At 39.7% G+C, this 18,651-nt stretch overlaps 1 protein-coding gene across 1 annotated transcript; it reads left to right on the forward strand.

Annotated features, from left to right (window-relative positions):
- The first annotated feature begins 836 nt into the window (after positions 1-836).
- Positions 837-18,374, forward strand: clic4 (chloride intracellular channel 4). Its single transcript, XM_005799133.3, has 6 exons — positions 837-1,274; positions 12,113-12,222; positions 13,890-14,015; positions 15,395-15,501; positions 16,341-16,522; positions 16,788-18,374. The coding sequence occupies exons 1-6, from the start codon at positions 1,206-1,208 to the stop codon at positions 16,950-16,952; spliced, it is 759 nt and encodes a 252-aa protein (XP_005799190.1). The 5' UTR covers positions 837-1,205; the 3' UTR covers positions 16,953-18,374.
- Positions 18,375-18,651: the final 277 nt, after the last annotated feature.

Consider the following 18,651-nt stretch of genomic DNA (forward strand, 5'->3'; position numbering starts at 1 on the left):
TCCCAGCAGAGGTCTGACAGAGCCATGTCGCCCAGCAGGGGGATTCATGGAGTGGCCATGCAGTCATCACAGTGCACTTCCTTTTTTTTCTTTTTTTTTTTACTTGCGCACTTTTGATCAAATGTGAGCAAGTAAAACTATATAACATATTTCAAGAGAAACATTGCAAAGTGCTTCTTAAGAAGATGATACAACAGCTTGAGCCAACAATGCATAAAACAAGTTATTTGTAAAATTAAATATATTTAAAAAGATAAATTTGTAACTTTTTAAAGAGCCCACAGAATTGAAAGGAAGAGAGCTCCAGAGTCTGGAGGTCACTAAACAGAATGATCTGTTTTTCAGATTAGTCTGGGGGATCATTCAGCAGCAGTCCCAGATTTGATGCAGTAGTCCTCAGATACCCTGGTCCATGTCCACAAATAGCTCTTTAAGTCAGTAAAAGAAGCATTTTGAACAAATTACATCCGTTCCTGGAAGGTTTTGGTTTTTGGGTGATAAAAACTTGTCAGGAGGGGTTTCATTGCTGTGATGTCAATAAAAAAAAATTCTGCTGATTGTGCAGGAGTATAGCTAATTATTTATATGCCGTTTAAAAAAATCTAACTTAATTTTTCAAAAAGTAATTTAAAGTCAAAATGTCAGGGATATGGGGGATTCTGGACTTTGCTTTCCCCAGCATTTAACGTAAAATGAATAACTATTATGCGGTAAATTAGCTCGCCATACCCGTCGTTCCTCTGCAGCCAGCCACCAAGCGGCTCCGAGGGATCACCATCTTCAGCACAAGCTTCGCCTCCCTCCCACATTTCTGAATGACATCACGCTGCTCAGTATTCCCGTTGCTTCTTCCCACCCTGACCCATCACGGTTCTGCCCCACAAGACCAGCAGAGACAGCTTCGCGCTTTGACGACACTTTAGCAGCTACGTTAGCTCAGTGGACGTTGAAACAGTTGTGCGTGGTGGACCCGACCCCTCTGCCCTTTTTCCTCCTTGTTCGCTTTTGTCTGCTTCTAACCGCCGCTCCTCCTCGGAGGGGAAGAAAATATCCACGAGGTTTTGGTGCTAAAATTACCAAAAGAAAGAGGGGAAAAAAAAAAAAAGAAGTAGTGTGGGGGGGAAAGAACCGAACTGATTCGGGCGTGGTAGCAAGGGGGGAAAAAAGTCATTTTTTTGCCCTAAAACTTAAGAGAAGCAGCCACAATGTCGTTGTCGGTGCCACAGAACGGAGTAAAGGCGGACAACGAACCCGTTATCGAGCTTTTTGTCAAGGTAAGACTGCAGTACAAGTCGTACAAGTTTATATATATATATATATAGCGAAGACTCATTGCTACAGTAATTTGAGTGAGCACTTTGATTATTTAAGTCTCCTTAACACATTTGGAAGCAAAAATCGTATTAATACATTCAAGTGTTTTTGTTGTTCAAACGTTTTATTTTAGCCATGTCTCGGTTGAGGACTTTTTTTTTTGGCGTTGTGACATGCCAAGTGTTTTTGCCTCTTTTAAATACATATTCATATTAAATAACTGGAACCAGGTGGAGTCCGCAGCGTGTTAGCCAGGGTGGATGTAGGTTTTACCCGCAGAGGTGTGGGGGGTAAACTGGAAACCAACAAAGGCTCACTGCGGTCAGTCTGGGTTGATCAAATAAACAATGGGAATTATGCTTTGTACCATTTTCATTGTGCTGCGTTTATTCCTGAAAGGTGTCGTGTTCTAAAGCAGTTGATTGTGTTGGAAATCAGTTGTGTTTATTAAATGTTTTGGATTAGGGGTATCAGGTGGTCTGTGAAGTCCCCAGCTTGTTTTGTTTAAAGGCAAGCTGGTTTTGTTTTGACACAAAATTGTCGTTTGTGTTTTAATGCAGGATGTCTTAATTTAATTTGCGTTTTCTATATTCTTCTATACTAGTTGTTCAGGCCTGCTACGTTGAGGCCAGTTCATGCAGCTCTGCCTCATCAGTGACCATGATGATGGTGAGGACTTGTGAATGGCTGTTTTCTTTCTTTAGCAAGTGTTTCTTTCCAGGGCGGGAAAATAGTAAATGGGGGGAGGAAAAGGGGGAGGAAAGGAGAGAGGGAGATTGGGGGTAGTGGGAGGCGGTCCTGCATTGAGCAAGAAGTTGTTGGTTTGAGAGCACAAATATTTGGAAGGGATGGACATACCAAAAGGTTTGCAACTTTAGGAAATCTCATGTTAAAGTGGTTCTTTTTATTTAGTTTTTGCAGCATTGCAACTCTTGCACCAACCACTTACAGGGTGAACGTAAAGCATAAAATAAACAAATAACTTTACATAAGAAATGTTTTCTCCTTCAAACAGAGGCTAATCAACACAGACATGCATCCACCCATCCATTTGCTTGCGCTTATTTGAGTTGGATTGAGGGTTAACGGTTCCCAGCCACCTCCAACACACACTCCAGTTCCTTCTGGGGGATTGCTGGCATTCCCAGCTCAGAAAGAATAAGTGCTCTCTTCAGCATCTGTAAAACCTCCAAAGGGAGGTGGCCATAATAATCTTCCAAACGTGCAATGGGAAATATTTAAACTGAAACTTATTATAAGGAACTAAGAATATGAGCACAACATGCCATCAAATCCAAATTGACCAGGTGATACTCATTTCACCTCTTTTTCATTTCATACCTGACTCTTCACAGATGCTTACTGTGAATGTTTTGCATTGACCATCCATCAATTCATGTTCAAACTGTTTTCTGTATTTTACTGAAAGGAAAGGTGAGTAAAATGTGAGCTAGTAAACAAATATTGGATATTGAAGTAGGTTTGATGTGAAATCTGACAAATTAGATGTGGAATGTGCCTTTAAGCTGCAGTGTTCATGCAAACACTGCAGCTTTTTTCCTCCTTTTTTGTCTGAATGACAAAGAAGTTCAGTTTGGAAAAAGTCCAAGCCTTTTTTAAATGTCTGCCAGTATGTCGATACTTTTAAGCATTAGTTTTTACTTAGGTGGCAGACTTCCATGGCAACATTGAGGAAAAACTGTCTAAAGACAAGTCTGTGTTATTGGAACTAAGCAACAGGCTTAACCCTCTCTTCATTTCTGATTTCACATCTTGCAGTAGAGGTTGCATCATCCCTTGGTCTCAAAGGTTTAGAACTGTGGTCAACTTTTGTCATCTGCCTCTCCCTCTTTGCTCCATGCAGTCCAAACATTTTTTTGCAATATATAACTTTTTTTTGTTGTTGTTTTCGGAGCTGCAGTGGCCCGCATGTATTATTGATGATGTTGTTCTCACTTTGCTGCATTAAACCCAGTAATGGGAGACAATAGCAGAGACACACAGGTTGCCATAGGCACATTACTGTGAGTTGGGGTTCAGTAAGTTGTCCACGCAGTGCGGTGACTTATCTGTCAGATTACTGTGAAATTTCCAAGTTGGCTAATAATCTTTACAGAAAAAAGACTCGACATAAACTCTTTATGAACAGCTTGACTTGTTTACCTTTTAGAAGAAGCCGACACCCCCAGATTGGAGATATTTTTGATGGTCTTACATTTCCTTCTACCTGCCCTTGTTTATAGCAACAATATTGACATTGCCATGGCAGCATTTCACACTGTTCTCATGATTGCTTGTTTTTATAGCTTCGAATTGCACATGGCTATGATATAATGGCTTTGTAAGTGGGATGGTCCAATGTTGACCTCATCAAAAGATTAGATAACATTTTGGTTTCAGTAGTATCCTCCTGCTGGACGTTGACTTCCTGTCGTCTGCTCGTCTGTTTTATTTGGCACCTCCACTCATCGAAACGTCAAGTAGGCAACCTTCATCAAGTGTCACTTTGTGGGGTGATAGTCTCCATGTGCTAAATGTAGCATGTGTCTAATGTGGTCCTGTTACAACTATAAATTTAAAAATGTTTTGTTTGACTGTTTTTTTTTCTGTTCCCCTTTGCCCAGCCTTTCAGTTTATGTGGATGGATATAACTTGGATATGGATTCAGAGAAACTACACACGGGTGCACAATATTTACTGATTATATGACTTGTGGTGAAGTTGGCTTATTTGTCAGTATTGATTTAAAAGGCTAAATGAATGACACACTAACCAGTTTTTATAAAACCATCAATGATTCTTTTTTTCCCATTTATGTGCTATTTTGTCTGTCACATGCAGCGCTAATGATATAGATAAAAGTTTGTGATGGGACAAAATGTGTATTTAAAAAAGAAAAGTTCAATGGGTACCGTAGGCATATTTTTATCAGTGACTGTTGCTAATTTAGAAACGCTCTCCGCCTCCATCCGACCTGACCGAGTGGAAATGAGCAGAATACTGATGAGTCTGGGAAACAGGCAGTCCTTATCTCCTTCTGCACGCCGAGACCGTGCCAGGGTCACACATTAGGGTTGCAAAGCCTTCTGCTGCTGCCTCCAGACTTCCAGCCTGCTGCCAGTAAATGTGTTCTAAGAAGTGCTTTTAGGTCTGGATGGCAGAAGAGCCCATCTGTGTTTGTGTGTGTCCTCTGGGATGGTCCCATGGGAACCATTGGAGCTGACAACAACTTAGTGTTTCTGTTGCTGTCGATGGAGACGGGGCTCCCAGTCGGGTTTAATTTTATCGTCTCTATTCATGAACCTCATGGTAAACATTAATGCTCACACGATCTCTGTCCTGTGAGATTTACTGTGAGACCCGAGGGACAGTTGCTCCAGTGGTGTGCTATCTGTTGCAACATGTGACGATCAGACATGCCTTGTGATTTGCCGGTTTTATGGAAACACAAAGATCTTCTTCTTCAGTAAGCAAAGTGGCACAGTTCTCTTCACTTCCTATAATGACATCCAAGGTCGAATGGTGTCTTATTTTTCTGTTTTAAGCTATTCTTCATCTCATTCTCAGCAACCATTTCTATTAGTAAATCAATAAAACAGTTTATTCATCTGTCAGCATTATGAGTTAGAGGACAAAGATTAATGTCTTGTCTCACAGGTTAGTCACAGAGTTTTGCTGTGTGTTGTTTATGCTTTGTTAATTTGCTTCTGCAGCACGGCCTTGAGCTGCTTCTCCTGTCTGGTTGACTGAGTCTCTGGCTGCTGGCCTAATAGATCTGCTGGTGTGTTATTACACCAATTTGAACAGGTGCTGTAGAAGCAAATCCCTTTCATTTCTATTAAACCAAAACTAATTTGTGTCCATGTCCTTAAAAAACACAACTCTTCTTGACCACATCAACAAGGTTAATTCTGCCTGTGAAATAAGATCTGGTGTTTGGGTACCAACAAAAAAGATTGTCTTAATGTAGGAATAGACAATAGATGTACAATATCTATACAGTTTAGCTTCATTGTACTAACAGTATTTGGGTCTACCATTCTCTGTTTACCATTTGATGTATGATGCAGCCAGTTTGATGCATGAGTTTTGTCAAGATTTTTCATAAACTTTTAAAACATATATGTATAAAAAGGAAGTCAAATCATAATCGATTTTGAAGCTTTAAGTTTAAAACTTATTTCCACCCTTTTACATTTCAAAGACTTATCTGAGGATGAGTGGGTCTGTCCAAGTCACTCAGGGCTTACGGAAATAATTGTGGCCTCTCCTTTTCTGATCAGAATTTGTTGGCAGTTTTTGTTGGAGATTTCACTTTTTAATCTCTAACAAGGCACACAGATGCACCAACTCACTGTTTTGCAGTAGAAAAAGTCTAACAGTGTTAGACTTGGACATGGCTGACTGGTTAGTTTGGTCTCAGAAGAAAAAAAACCCCCTTCCATTTCATTTATTTCATACAAAGGTGCTCTGTGCTTATTTTGTTGTGTATGATTGGGCAAAATTTCATCATCCTTGTCATACGACATAAAAATTGGTACATGGCAGGCAATAAAGAATATTTTAATTAGGTGGTAATTTGGTGCTGTTGGTGGATTTCCCTGCCTCCTATATTGCATCTCGTGCCATGAGATCCCATTACACCCTTATTTATTACTTTATGGCCGTTTCCTGTGGTAGTAAAACACAAAGACAAAAACTTAGAAGAAATGTTATTCAGCTAAAGAGAATGTTGATTGTAACCACAGATATGTGGAAGAGAAACAAAAATGACCAAAACGCAAACTTTTAGCCTGCATTTTCATAAGTTCAACATCTGGAGATAAAACATTCAGGATTAGAGCATTCTCATGAAATAATAAGCTTAATGTGAGAGTAACTTGTGTTGTTTTCTTGCTATGTATTCACAATTCATCTGCTGAAAAGAAATAGGGTTAAAAAAAGAATATGTATGTATATATATATATATATATATATATATATATATATATATATATATATATATATATATATATATATACACACACAGTACAGACCAAAAGTTTGGACACACCTTCTCATTGAATTCAATTAGAAAGTGTGTCCAAACTTTTGGTCTGTACTGTATATACAGTATATATAGGTGTGTGTGTGTTTTTAGCAAAGAATGTTGATCATACCTTTCAGATCTTTTGATAGGCTTGAAATAAAGTATTTTCATACTGTATGGAAATTAGAAATACAACACTAGTTAAAAGGAAAGGGAAGTAAGATGCATAAAAGTAGTCTATGTACTGACCCATTCAAACTTGCAGACTGGAGCATGAGCTGTTGCTTTGCATATTTGATTATGTATAGTGTTATAGGGAAAAGCAAGATGTAGCAGATTACCTGGGAGGCAAATCTTTGGCACATCAGTTTGGCCTCTGTCTGTTCAGCAGGGCTGATAAAACCAGAGTTTCTGTGGCATTAATTGGCACACTAGCACTGGAATTAAGGACTGGTAGCTGTAAAGGTGAAACATTTATCTCCTGTTTTACCTTTATGTTCCCTTCATTTCTGCTCAGAGGGTTTTTTTAGTCTTCAGGGTCAAAGTTTCCACAAAAATGCATTGGTTTTCATGGACTAATCCAGGACAGTAGTCAGACAACTGACTGGAAGGTTCTGAGTTTTCCACAGTGACGGCAGCCTGAGTCAGAGCCACACTAAAGATGTGTTGGTGTTCCCATATTCCAGCTGAAAATGACTCCTGTGTACACTCATTTTTCTGACTGCGGTCAGGACTCATTACCCACCCAGTCCAGTCTGAGTCATTCACTCATAAGGCCAAACCTCACCTTTTTACCATTAAAGAATTTGTTTAGCTTTTTTTTTTTTTTTTTTTGTCTTTAATGCCTTGAAAAAGTAGGCATAGTCCTTTAAACTTTTTCAGATTTTCTTACACTGTAATCAGAAACTTCTATGTATTTCAGTTTTATGATAAGTCAGTGAAAATTAGAATGTTATTGTAATGTGGAACAATTTTTGGGTAACAAATCTAAAGTGTATTTAGCTTTCTGAATTAAAATAATTCAAAACAAAATATCTACAGCACAGCTGGGAGAATCTAACACACAGGAGCAGCATAGTGATCTTAACATGCACTACTTTATGTAGATGTATCATATCAAATCTCAGCTTCACAAAGTATGAACACATTCAAAGAGGTGTGCATAATTTTGCAAGGTGCTGAATGATTAAAAAAATATGGCCCATGAGTAATTATTACACTTTAGTTTTTTCTATCTATAAAGTGAACAAAATTCCAGTACAAGCTCTGTAATTATGTCAGAGTTGTTCATTTCATATGTAGTCAGGGTTTATTTTAGTCACCCACCAACTCTGGAGACTTTTCCAGAAAGCCTCAAGAGGCGTTGCCCTTCAGGTTTACATGGCTGCATTCCTACTGTGTGAAAGCATCAGGAGGGGAAGCTGTGGCGCTCGTTACATCGTCAATTCCTTAGTTCCTTATTCGGTCAAGTGTGGCTTGAACCTTCAGAGCAGTCCAACCAATTTAGAAAAAGAAGTGTGTCAGGGAGGGGAGCCGCACGGGCTGCCACGTTACTAAAATTAGCTTTCCATACCAGAGGCTGAGCGGACTGTGCCCTGCATGAACAGAATTCATTATTGTAGCATATTGTCACGTCACCGTTATAGAAACGGAATGTCGAGCTTGTATTTTATCCTTGTAAAATGTTATGGGCTTGGACTTGGTGCCTGGGAGTGCATACCCAGCCACATCCTGAGTACTTTTGTTTGGCCTCAATGTCCGGGTCATCATCTCCTAGATACGTCACACTCACACCCTCCACTGTAACGATGTGTGTGTTTGGAATCTGTTGATTTTTCTTTCTGCTGTTTGCAAAAGTCAGCTGATTCTTACTTCCTGTTTCAGATATTATTTACATTTTTTTCCAAAGTTAAAAATGTGTACAGCTGCTGGAAATTTCTACTACTGGGGAATACAAATGAGTACAGTTGTGACTAGTAAATATTTCTACATGCTTTAAGAAATCAATTGAATTAATTGGAAATAGGACTGAAATGATTACCGTAATTGTGTTGAATTGATTATTGAAAAAATCAGCCAAGTAATCGATTAATCATTAACTGGAGCATACAGACTGAAAAAGCCAATTTGCTTAAAAAAACACACACAGCAATAGTTAAGGCAAAACTGTTCAAAAAACATATACATTTAAGAAAAAAAAAATCATTTAACTATCTCTTAACTTCTGTGAACTCCTCGAGTGGCATCGTTTTAGCCTTACCCAGTTCAAATTGTGTGAAAAATCTTCTATTAAGCACCTATAGCTATCAATTATTTATTGGTTAATCCAAAACATAATCAACAGATCAGATCTATTGATGTCAAGTCCAACAGAAAGGGCTGAGCGTTTCACATATTGATGTTAGTATTTTGTTAACTGCAGAAGTGTACACTAAATGAATGCTGTTAATGCATTTTAGGCAATCAAATGCTCATTTAAAGTAGCAATGTACTGTATGTATTCATTTACATGTTTAATGCATTTCTAATATTGCATAACAAATAAAAAAATCAGCATAATATGCTAAGGTTTTTTTTTTCTTTTTCCGAATAATCATCCTAGCAGCCCTATTTGGAAAAGCTACACCTTTGCCAATTCATGTGCTTTGCCTTTTATGGGTACATAACTTGTTCATGTGCATGAGTTTTATTTGTGTTTTTTTTCCCCTTCCTCTTACTAAAATATGATCTAAAACTTGACAAACAAGCCATGCTTTGTGCTGGTGTGTTACAGAAGCCTCTCCAGAAACCTTCTCCTAAATGTCAAACTCTGGAAAGTGTTAGTAGGACGAAGGCGGCACTGTTTACAAGGCTTCCCAAACCTCTTCTGGGTTATGAATTTTCTAACCCTAACCTTTTAATGGCAATACTGAGGACAATATCATTCTGCTGTTCTGTACAGTAAAACGCTTCTCTCCCAGCATTACCTCCTAAAATAAGGAAGGCATCCTGGTTGGGGGGGTGTAACAGGACATTTCTGGAATAGTTTCTCCCTTCTTTCCAAATGCCCAACCCCCCCTCCCCCCAACTCCACAGAGGGGCCCAGGATGAGGGGAGAAGGGATTAAAAGGGAAGAGGAGGAGAAAGAAGAGGGCTGTAAGTCAAAGAGCACATTGCTCGTAGAGCTTGCTATCTAACCTCTTCCTTTCATTCCCACTTAAAGCATCCATTACCTCTCATACTCCTTCATGTTTATCAAAACATTTGATCCTTAATTTCCTCCTGGCTTCCTGTAACGTCTATGGCTCTCGTCATGCTGCTGATCTCTCCTGGCAGAGAGCTGCTGTCTGCCACTGCTCTGAGAACAAGGAAGAAAACGGTGCCATTTCTTTCTCAGGCCTACTGTGCCCTCTTTCTTGATCACAGTGCCTTATATGAACTATTTTAAAGCTGCTCTGTATCTTGAATTACAGTAAACCCTCTTTTGATTTACAAATGCCATTTTGTCATGTGCTTTGCATTTTATCACTGCTGACAGAGAGCGTGCTTCAGACAGTTCACCTGCGTAATTCTTCCTCTGCATGGTGGAAGCTCTTCTTTCCATGTCATATGTTCCAGCCATTGCTATGGGAACGGTTGCTGTGTCGCGTTTCCACCCTTGATCTAGACCTGAATGCTTCTCTGTATGCGCTGCGCTGGGAGATAATCATCCGGCTGATGTCCTTCTGATCCAGGTCTGACTGCCCCGAGGCCGCAGCTTTATTCTGGAGCTGATCATAACACACGCTTGAGGGGAATTTCATTTACCAAATAATGGCTGTGGGATTTAATCCCAGCGTTTCAGATATTGAATTCAAAAAGGGAAAGGGAGAGGACAGCCGCTGTACAATGGGAGCCAGCAGACAGATCAAACAGAGCCATCCCACAGGGCGTCACACAGAGGACAACAGCAGCAAGTCTGTCCACATGAGCAAAAAAATGCTGGGTTTGGTTGGAACAAAGTCCTCTATTGTCCACAGATCAGACCTGCATCTCTGATAGGAAAGTGTTTATCCAAGATGCCAACTGATTTTAATCAGTCACAATACTTGCTCCAAATCTGTCCTATAGTAACTATGAGTCTTATGTTTCGACCCACTTTGCATGATCTTTGCCGTTTCTTAAAGACGTGAAACAGCCTAAAGGAGAACTGCAGGGAGAGCAATGCAGAGTTCTGCAGCTCTACCGTAATGAATATATTCCAGGGCATCAGCATTCAAATGACCTCAGCTTGTGCTCTGCAGAACTGATGGACAGAGTTACAGAACTGCTTTACATGCACAAACACACCCACCGGCCCGCAAAATAAATTTGGAACTTTCACCTTTGTGTTGTTCAACTTTGAAAATAGGACGTTGTTCATTTTATTCAATTTAAATAAGACATTTTCTAAATTGGTTAAAGAAAAGAGTGAAGGCATGTTGTACTTGGTTCTGCAGGATTTACTTTATCAGTTTGGCCTGATTTGGAGTTGTTGGGGCTGTGGCTCAGCTGAGACGTTCAGGAAGATCAGGTTGCTTTTATAGCACTCCCAGCTTGTCACCATTGTTGAGTCTGGCGCCTTATGTTCCTCTCCACAATGATTCCTGTGGTGTTTAAATCAGAGAAATTTTCTTGTCGAACAAGAACAGTGATGAGATGATCATTAAACCAGGTGTTGGTACATTCAGCAGTGCGAGTCCTGCTGTAAAAGGAAATCTGCTTTTGTGTTGTGGATACAGAAAAGTTTCAAAGTGCTTATTAAGACTCCCCTTCCTTGATTTCCAAGGGAAATGCACAATTTATATTCATCTGAATAGAGTTTGAACCGCCAAGCAAGAACTGGATCCTTTTTCTCCTCAGATCATGTAAGACAGTTCTGATGAAGCCTCTGGTCCAGGTGTGGCTTTACATGTGACCGGTCTAGCCCATGTCCAACATAAAACTCTGTGCTCTCTTGAAGAACTGACTACTAAGTGCATGTTTTCCCACCACTTTTCTTCCTTCCACTTAACTTTCCATTGACATGCTTCAATACGGCACTCTGAAAAGAGCAATGATGGTCTGTTGCTTACCCTCCTTGTAGAGAGTCATCAGACTTCCTTGTGAATATTTAGGCTCACATTCCTGTATTAAAAACCTTTTTCAGATTAGATTTTTTATTTATTTTTTTTATTTGTCTCTTTGTGACTGGCTAGCTTTGATTTTTTTTCAAGCCCCTGGTTTGTTTTGATCCCGTCGTTAAACAGTATTCATCAGACTGGAAGAGTTTGTTTCAATTAATCATCCTGCTCAGCTTGTTTGTGCAGACATACTTAAGAAAAAAGAAAAGTCTTATTCTTAAGTTTCTCGTTACTCTGAAGTGTTTTTGCAGATTGATGAAGAGGAAAATGTGCTGAAGTCTTTAGGACTTAAGAGTTAGTGTCCACGGTTTCATTCCTACTTATCTTTTTTGAGGCGGAGAGTCTGAAAGAATCATTGTCTGAAACAGACCCTCACTTGGGGAGTGAAGTGAAAAGCTGTGAACTTTGAAAAGGTTGTGTAACAGAGATATGGTCTCTACTTGTTGTATTATTGCAGCCTTAAAATGCAAGCCAAGTGCATTCAGAGATGTTTAGATCTTAACTGTTAGGATTTCCATGGTTCTAGCGATTAAATCTGTTTTGGTTTTTTTGTTCTTTTACCCATTTTGTCCTCTTCCTTCTAAAGAAAGGTACGTGAAGTTGTTTGGTTATTCTTCTGCTTTTCTAACTCTCATTCTGTTTGTTGAAGGCGGGAAGCGACGGCGAGAGCATCGGAAACTGCCCTTTCTCTCAGAGGCTCTTCATGATACTCTGGCTTAAAGGAGTCGTCTTTAACGTCACCACAGTGGATCTGAAAAGGTGAGGCCTGCTTGTTTTTAAACTTTGCTTAATTTCAGACAAAATGCGTTCTTCCATCTTTTTGATTTCTTCCTGGGTGGAGCTGTGCTGCAGCTGTTTGATCCAGCTCCACCCTTTAACACGCTCGCTGCTTCCTCACTCCTTGTTTGGTTTTCCCATGACCCCTTCCCAAACTGTAGAAAATAAGAGAAAAATAAACATATAGGCTCTAGAGAAGCTATTTAAAGCTCATTGACTCGACTTCCTTCCTGTTTGGTGTGGAACATGTTTTCCAACCACTTGGATAAGAAAACTGTGATCTTCTGAATTTTTCTTTAGTTTTGCCTCCCAGGTTCAGGAACATGTACTTTTTCCAGGGTCCCGATTATCTTCACTTCCGTCCAGGATTAAGATGGATGATTTGTTTTCTACGTATTTTTGCCCCTTTGTTTTGAAACATTGTTTGCTTATATGACAATAGAAATATGATTGGGCTTCCCCCTAAAAAAAAAAAAACAATGTATCTTTGAGTCACATTCCTCTTGGTTCCTAAGCAAATCTATCAATTTTTTTCCATCCATTCCTGTATCTATTTGTCTGTTCAGATTGTTAATTAATTCCTCCATCTTTCCATCAATTTATTCTTCCATTCATCCATCATTTTATCATTCATATAATTTAACTCAAAAGTTCGACCAAAATCTCTGGAATTTGAATCTCAAAAAGTGTACTGGAAGTTAAAGCCATGCCTATTTGGCTAGTTGTCAGGCTTTACTCGCATGCCTGCACATTCACAATTAGTTCAAAGGTTTAGATATATTTGCATATATTTCCCTTTGTGACTCCTGCAGGGATGCTATAAAATACAGCAAGGTAAAGCAGTGGATGTTGCTCACTATTTTTTTTTACGATTTCCCCTTTCATCCAGTTGTAATTCTTTCTTGTTGCTATATTTTTGTTTTTAGAATGAATAACTCATAGATATGCCTTTCTCTTTGTCATTTGGAGCCTTTTGAGCTAACATGAAATGCATGTTTTTGTTTATGGTGGTTTTACTGTAGAATTTAACCAGTAGTGGAGGCCATGTTGAACTTGTTTAACTGGAAAAACATGTTTTGCATTTATTAATAACAATTCTTTGAAATTTCTTAATCTTCTGATTGGTCAACATGTTTTTACTTTCCTGGACTGTGTGGGCACCTTTTTACCCGCTCTCCAGTGATATCACTTGGGGACTGTACCACACCCCATTAACATGCCAAAGAGTTGAGGTCATTTCCCCTTTTTTCTTTCCCTTAAATGGCTTTTCTCAAACTGCAGCCACCGTCGTCACAATGAAAACACTGAGGATCTATGGACGTTTGTTTTTGTAGCCCAGAGCAACATCGCTGCTGTGTTTCGTGTTGCTTTTCTAGCGAGAGGATTTAACAGGCTGTTTGTGTTTGACCACTCACTTGTGTTCACACTCCTCATTCAGCACATGCTCATTTCTGTTTGTGTCTCGGCCTCATCTGCCTGCCATCTGGTACAGAATGTGCTGGCTGCGAAGGCCGCAGAATGGAGGACACACACAAGCGCACAACACTTGGTTAGAGAGACAGCAGCTGGAGCTGCAGTGGGAGAAACGCCTGGACGGCTTGGTTTAAAAAAAACAGCTTTGACTGAATCGAATGGTCTTGTTTTCACAGGAAGCCCGCAGACCTCCAGAACCTGGCTCCCGGCACACACCCGCCCTTCATCACGTTTAATGGCGAGGTCAAAACTGATGTCAACAAGATCGAGGAGTTCCTGGAGGATGTTCTCAGCCCACCCAAGTGAGTCCTTTCTGACCCATATTATAATGGCACACCACACCTATGCACCAAATGTAACTCATTATAGTCAAAACGCTGAGCATAAAATGGGAGTGAAGGCCTCAACTTAAGTCCTTTAAGAATTATGCCATAACGTGTATAGAAAAAGGGATTTACACCAGTGGAGTCCAAATGTTTTAGCATCAACAATAAATTAGGCTTGCAGTATGTTATTAAAACAAGTAGTTGGATTTATTTGTAGGAAATGTGAATCACTACATGTCCGAAAGGTTTTTTGAATGTTTGCCTTTTATTTAGAAAAGAGGCAACAAGTTTGCAAATTATTTTGGGCTTGATTTGAAAAACAGAAGAAAAAGTCTCTTTTTCAGCAATAAGAACGAAGTTTGGGTCACTATTTATTTGAGAGTTCTCACTGCATTAAGTTTAATGAATGAATTGAAAGCACATTTTGGTGTACCAGTCTGTTTTTGAGTAAAAGCCCCTGGATAGATTTCATGTGATACACAAACACAAAATAGCCCATAATTGTGAAATAAAAATAAAACTATACATGCTTTAAAACATAATTTACTAGTAAAATCACAACTTCCCTGAGTCCATATATATATCAGCTTTTTTTTTTTAGACAGACGTGTTTGACCATTCTTCTTTGCAATAAAAGAACCTCAGTCAGTTGTATGAAGTGTGTGTGGGTGTGTTTGACCAGTGTTTCTCAAGTCTGGTCACTGATTCTCTAGTGCAGCGTTTCCCAATTCCGGTCCTCAGGCCTCCCTGCCCTGCATGTTTTAGGTGTTTCCCTTCTGCTACACACCTGGTTTGAATATATGGGTGATCAACAGGTTTCAGCAGCACTTGATGGTCATGCAATCATTTGAATCAGCTGCTCTGGAATAGAGGCACATCTAAAACATGCAGAGCAGGGGGGCCTGAGGACCGGAATTGGGAAACGCTGCTCTAGTGGATCTAAGTTTAGATTTCAAGGGAACCATTTCAACACATGGATCTGCTTTAATCTACATCGTTATGTCTTTTGATCTGGTTGCATGTTGAGGTTTGTCTTGTGTGATAAACCTACATTTGTCTGAAGTCTCTCTCTGCTTTTCTCCTGAGAAAGACAGCTGCATCCATCTGGCCTGTTAACATTAAAGAAAAGCATAAACCACCTTAATTTCACCAGGATGATGCGCAGTTAGTTTTATACTCTACCTGGGTACATTACTTTTAGACTATAAATTACATTGCCTTACTCATGATTTTAGGTATTTTTGGGCAACTGAAGATTGCTTCTTTGCTATGTCTGTTGTGATTGATATGACAAAAATATTCTTCTTTCTCCTTTGTTAAAGCACAGACTTTGTTTTATATGCTGTTTCTTTTAGATACATCAAGCTTGGTGCCAAACACCCCGAGTCTAACACAGCCGGCATGGACATCTTCGCCAAGTTTTCTGCCTACATCAAGAATTCCAAGCCAGATGCAAACGAGGGTAAATGACCTGTATTTGTCTTTCACACTCGCATTCTCACACCGGTGTGTAAGATTAACTGCATCATGGATACCTTTCAGCTGTGAAGGGAGTGCTGTCTGGTCGCTAGGCAACCTTTGTAGCCCTGCCCTGATTGGCGGATTCTGCCCTGATTCAGGAACACAGCTCTTTTGTTCTGCTGCCGCCTCTTGTGTCGCCCCTCATCTCACCTGGAGCTTTCCAGAAAAAACCTCTTAATGTGGAGGAGCAGCCAGTGCTCACAGTCTGCTCCTCCCTGTTATTCTACCTTAACCCTGCAAAGTAAAGCATCTCTCAGTGAGTCTACAGATTAGAATATCAAGTCTTTTAGAGGTTGCTTAATCTAGGTTAGGTTTCTTGTTACAGATCTTTATGGAGAAGTCCATATCTTGCTTCAGCTCCCTGTGCTCCACCTTGGGAAAATATTGATCCATAGTGAGTTTAGACGAGGGCCACGAGGGTTGTGTCAACAGTGAGAGGCTGAATCTCATAGTTCACTGATAAGCGCTCTAAAACATAGCAGCTGTTGAACCCCTGAAGCTTTCTTTCCCTCAAATTCATAAAATTTTTTCTAACCATAAAATCTCTTAAACAATCACAGATGATAAAGTGTGTTTTGTGTAGAATTTGCCTTCCATCCTAACGGAATGCAGAATATTGCTAAAAGAAATTTCTAATCAAAAATACATATGACAAAAACAATTTTTTAGTTAGTGTACATGTTGTATGTTACTTGATAAATGCTGCCCTCGTGTGGTTGAAAAGCATACAGCCTAAGCAGCTGCAGTGAAATGATCTCCGTTTTCTGTCACTGTGTTCAGCTCTGGAGCGTGGGCTGCTAAAGACGTTGCAGAAGCTGGATGACTACCTTCGCTCCCCGCTACCCGACGAGATCGACCACAACAGCATCGAGGACATCAAGTTCTCCAGCCGCAAGTTCCTGGATGGGGAAGAAATGACCCTGGCGGACTGCAACCTGCTGCCCAAACTGCACATAGTTAAGGTAAACATTGATGGTTTAAGCAAGTTTGAGTCATATTAGATTAATTTTACTGAACCTGATTAAACCCCTCAGGAGTAAGATGGATTTTTTCTCACTCAGCAGTATGTATCATAACTTTTAAGTTTAAACAGACTGTGATGAAGGGTTTTTAGAGGATATGAAGACTGAAAATACCCCTAGACATTTGCATCTTCATCTCAGTTGCCTGCAGATCTTTGTCGCATGCTGCAGGTTATTCAAGAGAACTTCGAACTTTCTCTTTTAGGTTGTGACTAAGAAGTACCGAGGCTTTGACATTCCCAAAGAGATGACGTCCATCTGGAAGTACCTGAATAACGCCTACACACGTGAAGAGTTCACCAACACCTGCCCCAGTGACAAGGAGATAGAGATCGCCTATGGAGATGTAGCCAAGAGGCTGGTCAAATAAACCTCTGTTCACGGCCCACATTCCTCACTAAAATCCCAACCCACTCCCCCGTCCTCTCTCACTGCCCCACACCTCCCACTCCTCAGCATCTGGACTGATGTGCCTCATTTATGAGAAAGAAGAAAAAAAAACTCTGGACTTCTTTTCCTTCTCTGCTCATCCTGTTGTTGTTTCCCCCTCTTGTCTTATGAAGCTCTCTCTTAGTTGAATCAGCAGAGGTCACCCTTGTTCCACATTGATCATTTAATTGCTTTTGTTCTTCACTCACTGTTGTATGTGTGACACATTATAGCGGCGCTTATCAATGTTAAGAGTTAGATAAGTGACCTTTCAGTTGACTTTGTCTCTGCCAGGAGAAGAAATGTCACAAGCCTTTGTTTCTGGAAGATTAAATTAGATTCTTGTTTTTCTTCTTGGATTGTAACTGAAAACTTTAAGTTTTTTCTTTTCATTTTTGGCTGATTCAGAGATCTTGTGAGCAGTGTTGAAGCTTCAGTGTTTCTGCCTACAGTATTTAACAGGGTCAGACTAGAAGCTGAAAACAATACAAACCTGAATGCAGAGATGCTTTGTTAGAAAAAAAAATTGTAACAGACTGGCAAACATGCTTTGATTTTTTTTTCCCCTTGTTTCCTCGAGTGGTTAGGGGAGAGTAGCTCAGCTCAGAATTGTAGGAAATGTCTCAGGACTAATAAACCCTGAGATTTATAAATATCCAAACACATGTAGCTCATAGTGAAGTATTCTTATTGCCTCGTTGCTGCAGTAGTTCAAAAAAGCAAAGAAACCTGTTGATTTTTTTTCTTGATGTAGGTGATGCACATTGAACCAAAAAGAAGCAGATTAACAGCTACTTCATAACGTACATGGTGAAGGAGACAATACTGCAGTCGAGCAAAACTGAAGATATTTATGAAGTAAAAAAGGAACTCGGGAGCGTTGGAATAATTAGAACCTGGTCACATTTCGCGTTCCCTCCAGGATGAAGGCAGATCTGAAGTAGCAAATGTACGCATAAATAAAGTAGCTCCGGAAAGTGCTTTAATGTGGATGAAACAAAATGCTTTTCTCCCGTTTGCCACATGTTTTTCTTATTCAGACTTTTGTTACGAAACAAATCTGATTTAAAAAGGAATTGTAAATATCGTTTTGTTTTTTCATTGCTCTGATTTCAATATGTAAATTTATTGCATATCATCAGAATTCGGAGGAAAACCAGGCCCGTTTATCGCCTGGTTTGAATTCTAAGGAAACATTTTCCAGTTGGCCTTATTAGTTTTCTCTGCAGATGTTTAGCAGGAAGGAGTTTTTTTAGATCATTTCAAGCAACTAGAGTTTGTATAAAGAAATATCGGAGGTATTTCATGGCTTTTTTTTTTAACAATATTGACTGAATTTAAATAAACTTCTTATTGGCGCTTAGACTTGTGTGTTTCCTTTTACATCTGAATAGTTGTTAACAATAATAGAAACAGCTTGCCTCTGGTGCTGAGGTCTACTCTGCAGCTGTCTCAAATTACTGTGCATAGTCCCAAACAATGTCCAACGCCAACTCAAACAAGTTCCCTCTAGATATCCAAGGAACATTCAACAAAGCTTTTTCTTTGGGTAGGATGAGGTGGCAGAGGGGATAAATAACAGTTTATCTGGATGTTAAAGATGCAGTCTAACCCTACAGACTATAGGAAGAACGCTTTTT

This window comes from Xiphophorus maculatus, chromosome 19 (assembly GCF_002775205.1).
Source record: "Xiphophorus maculatus strain JP 163 A chromosome 19, X_maculatus-5.0-male, whole genome shotgun sequence".
Lineage (NCBI taxonomy): Eukaryota > Metazoa > Chordata > Actinopteri > Cyprinodontiformes > Poeciliidae > Xiphophorus > Xiphophorus maculatus.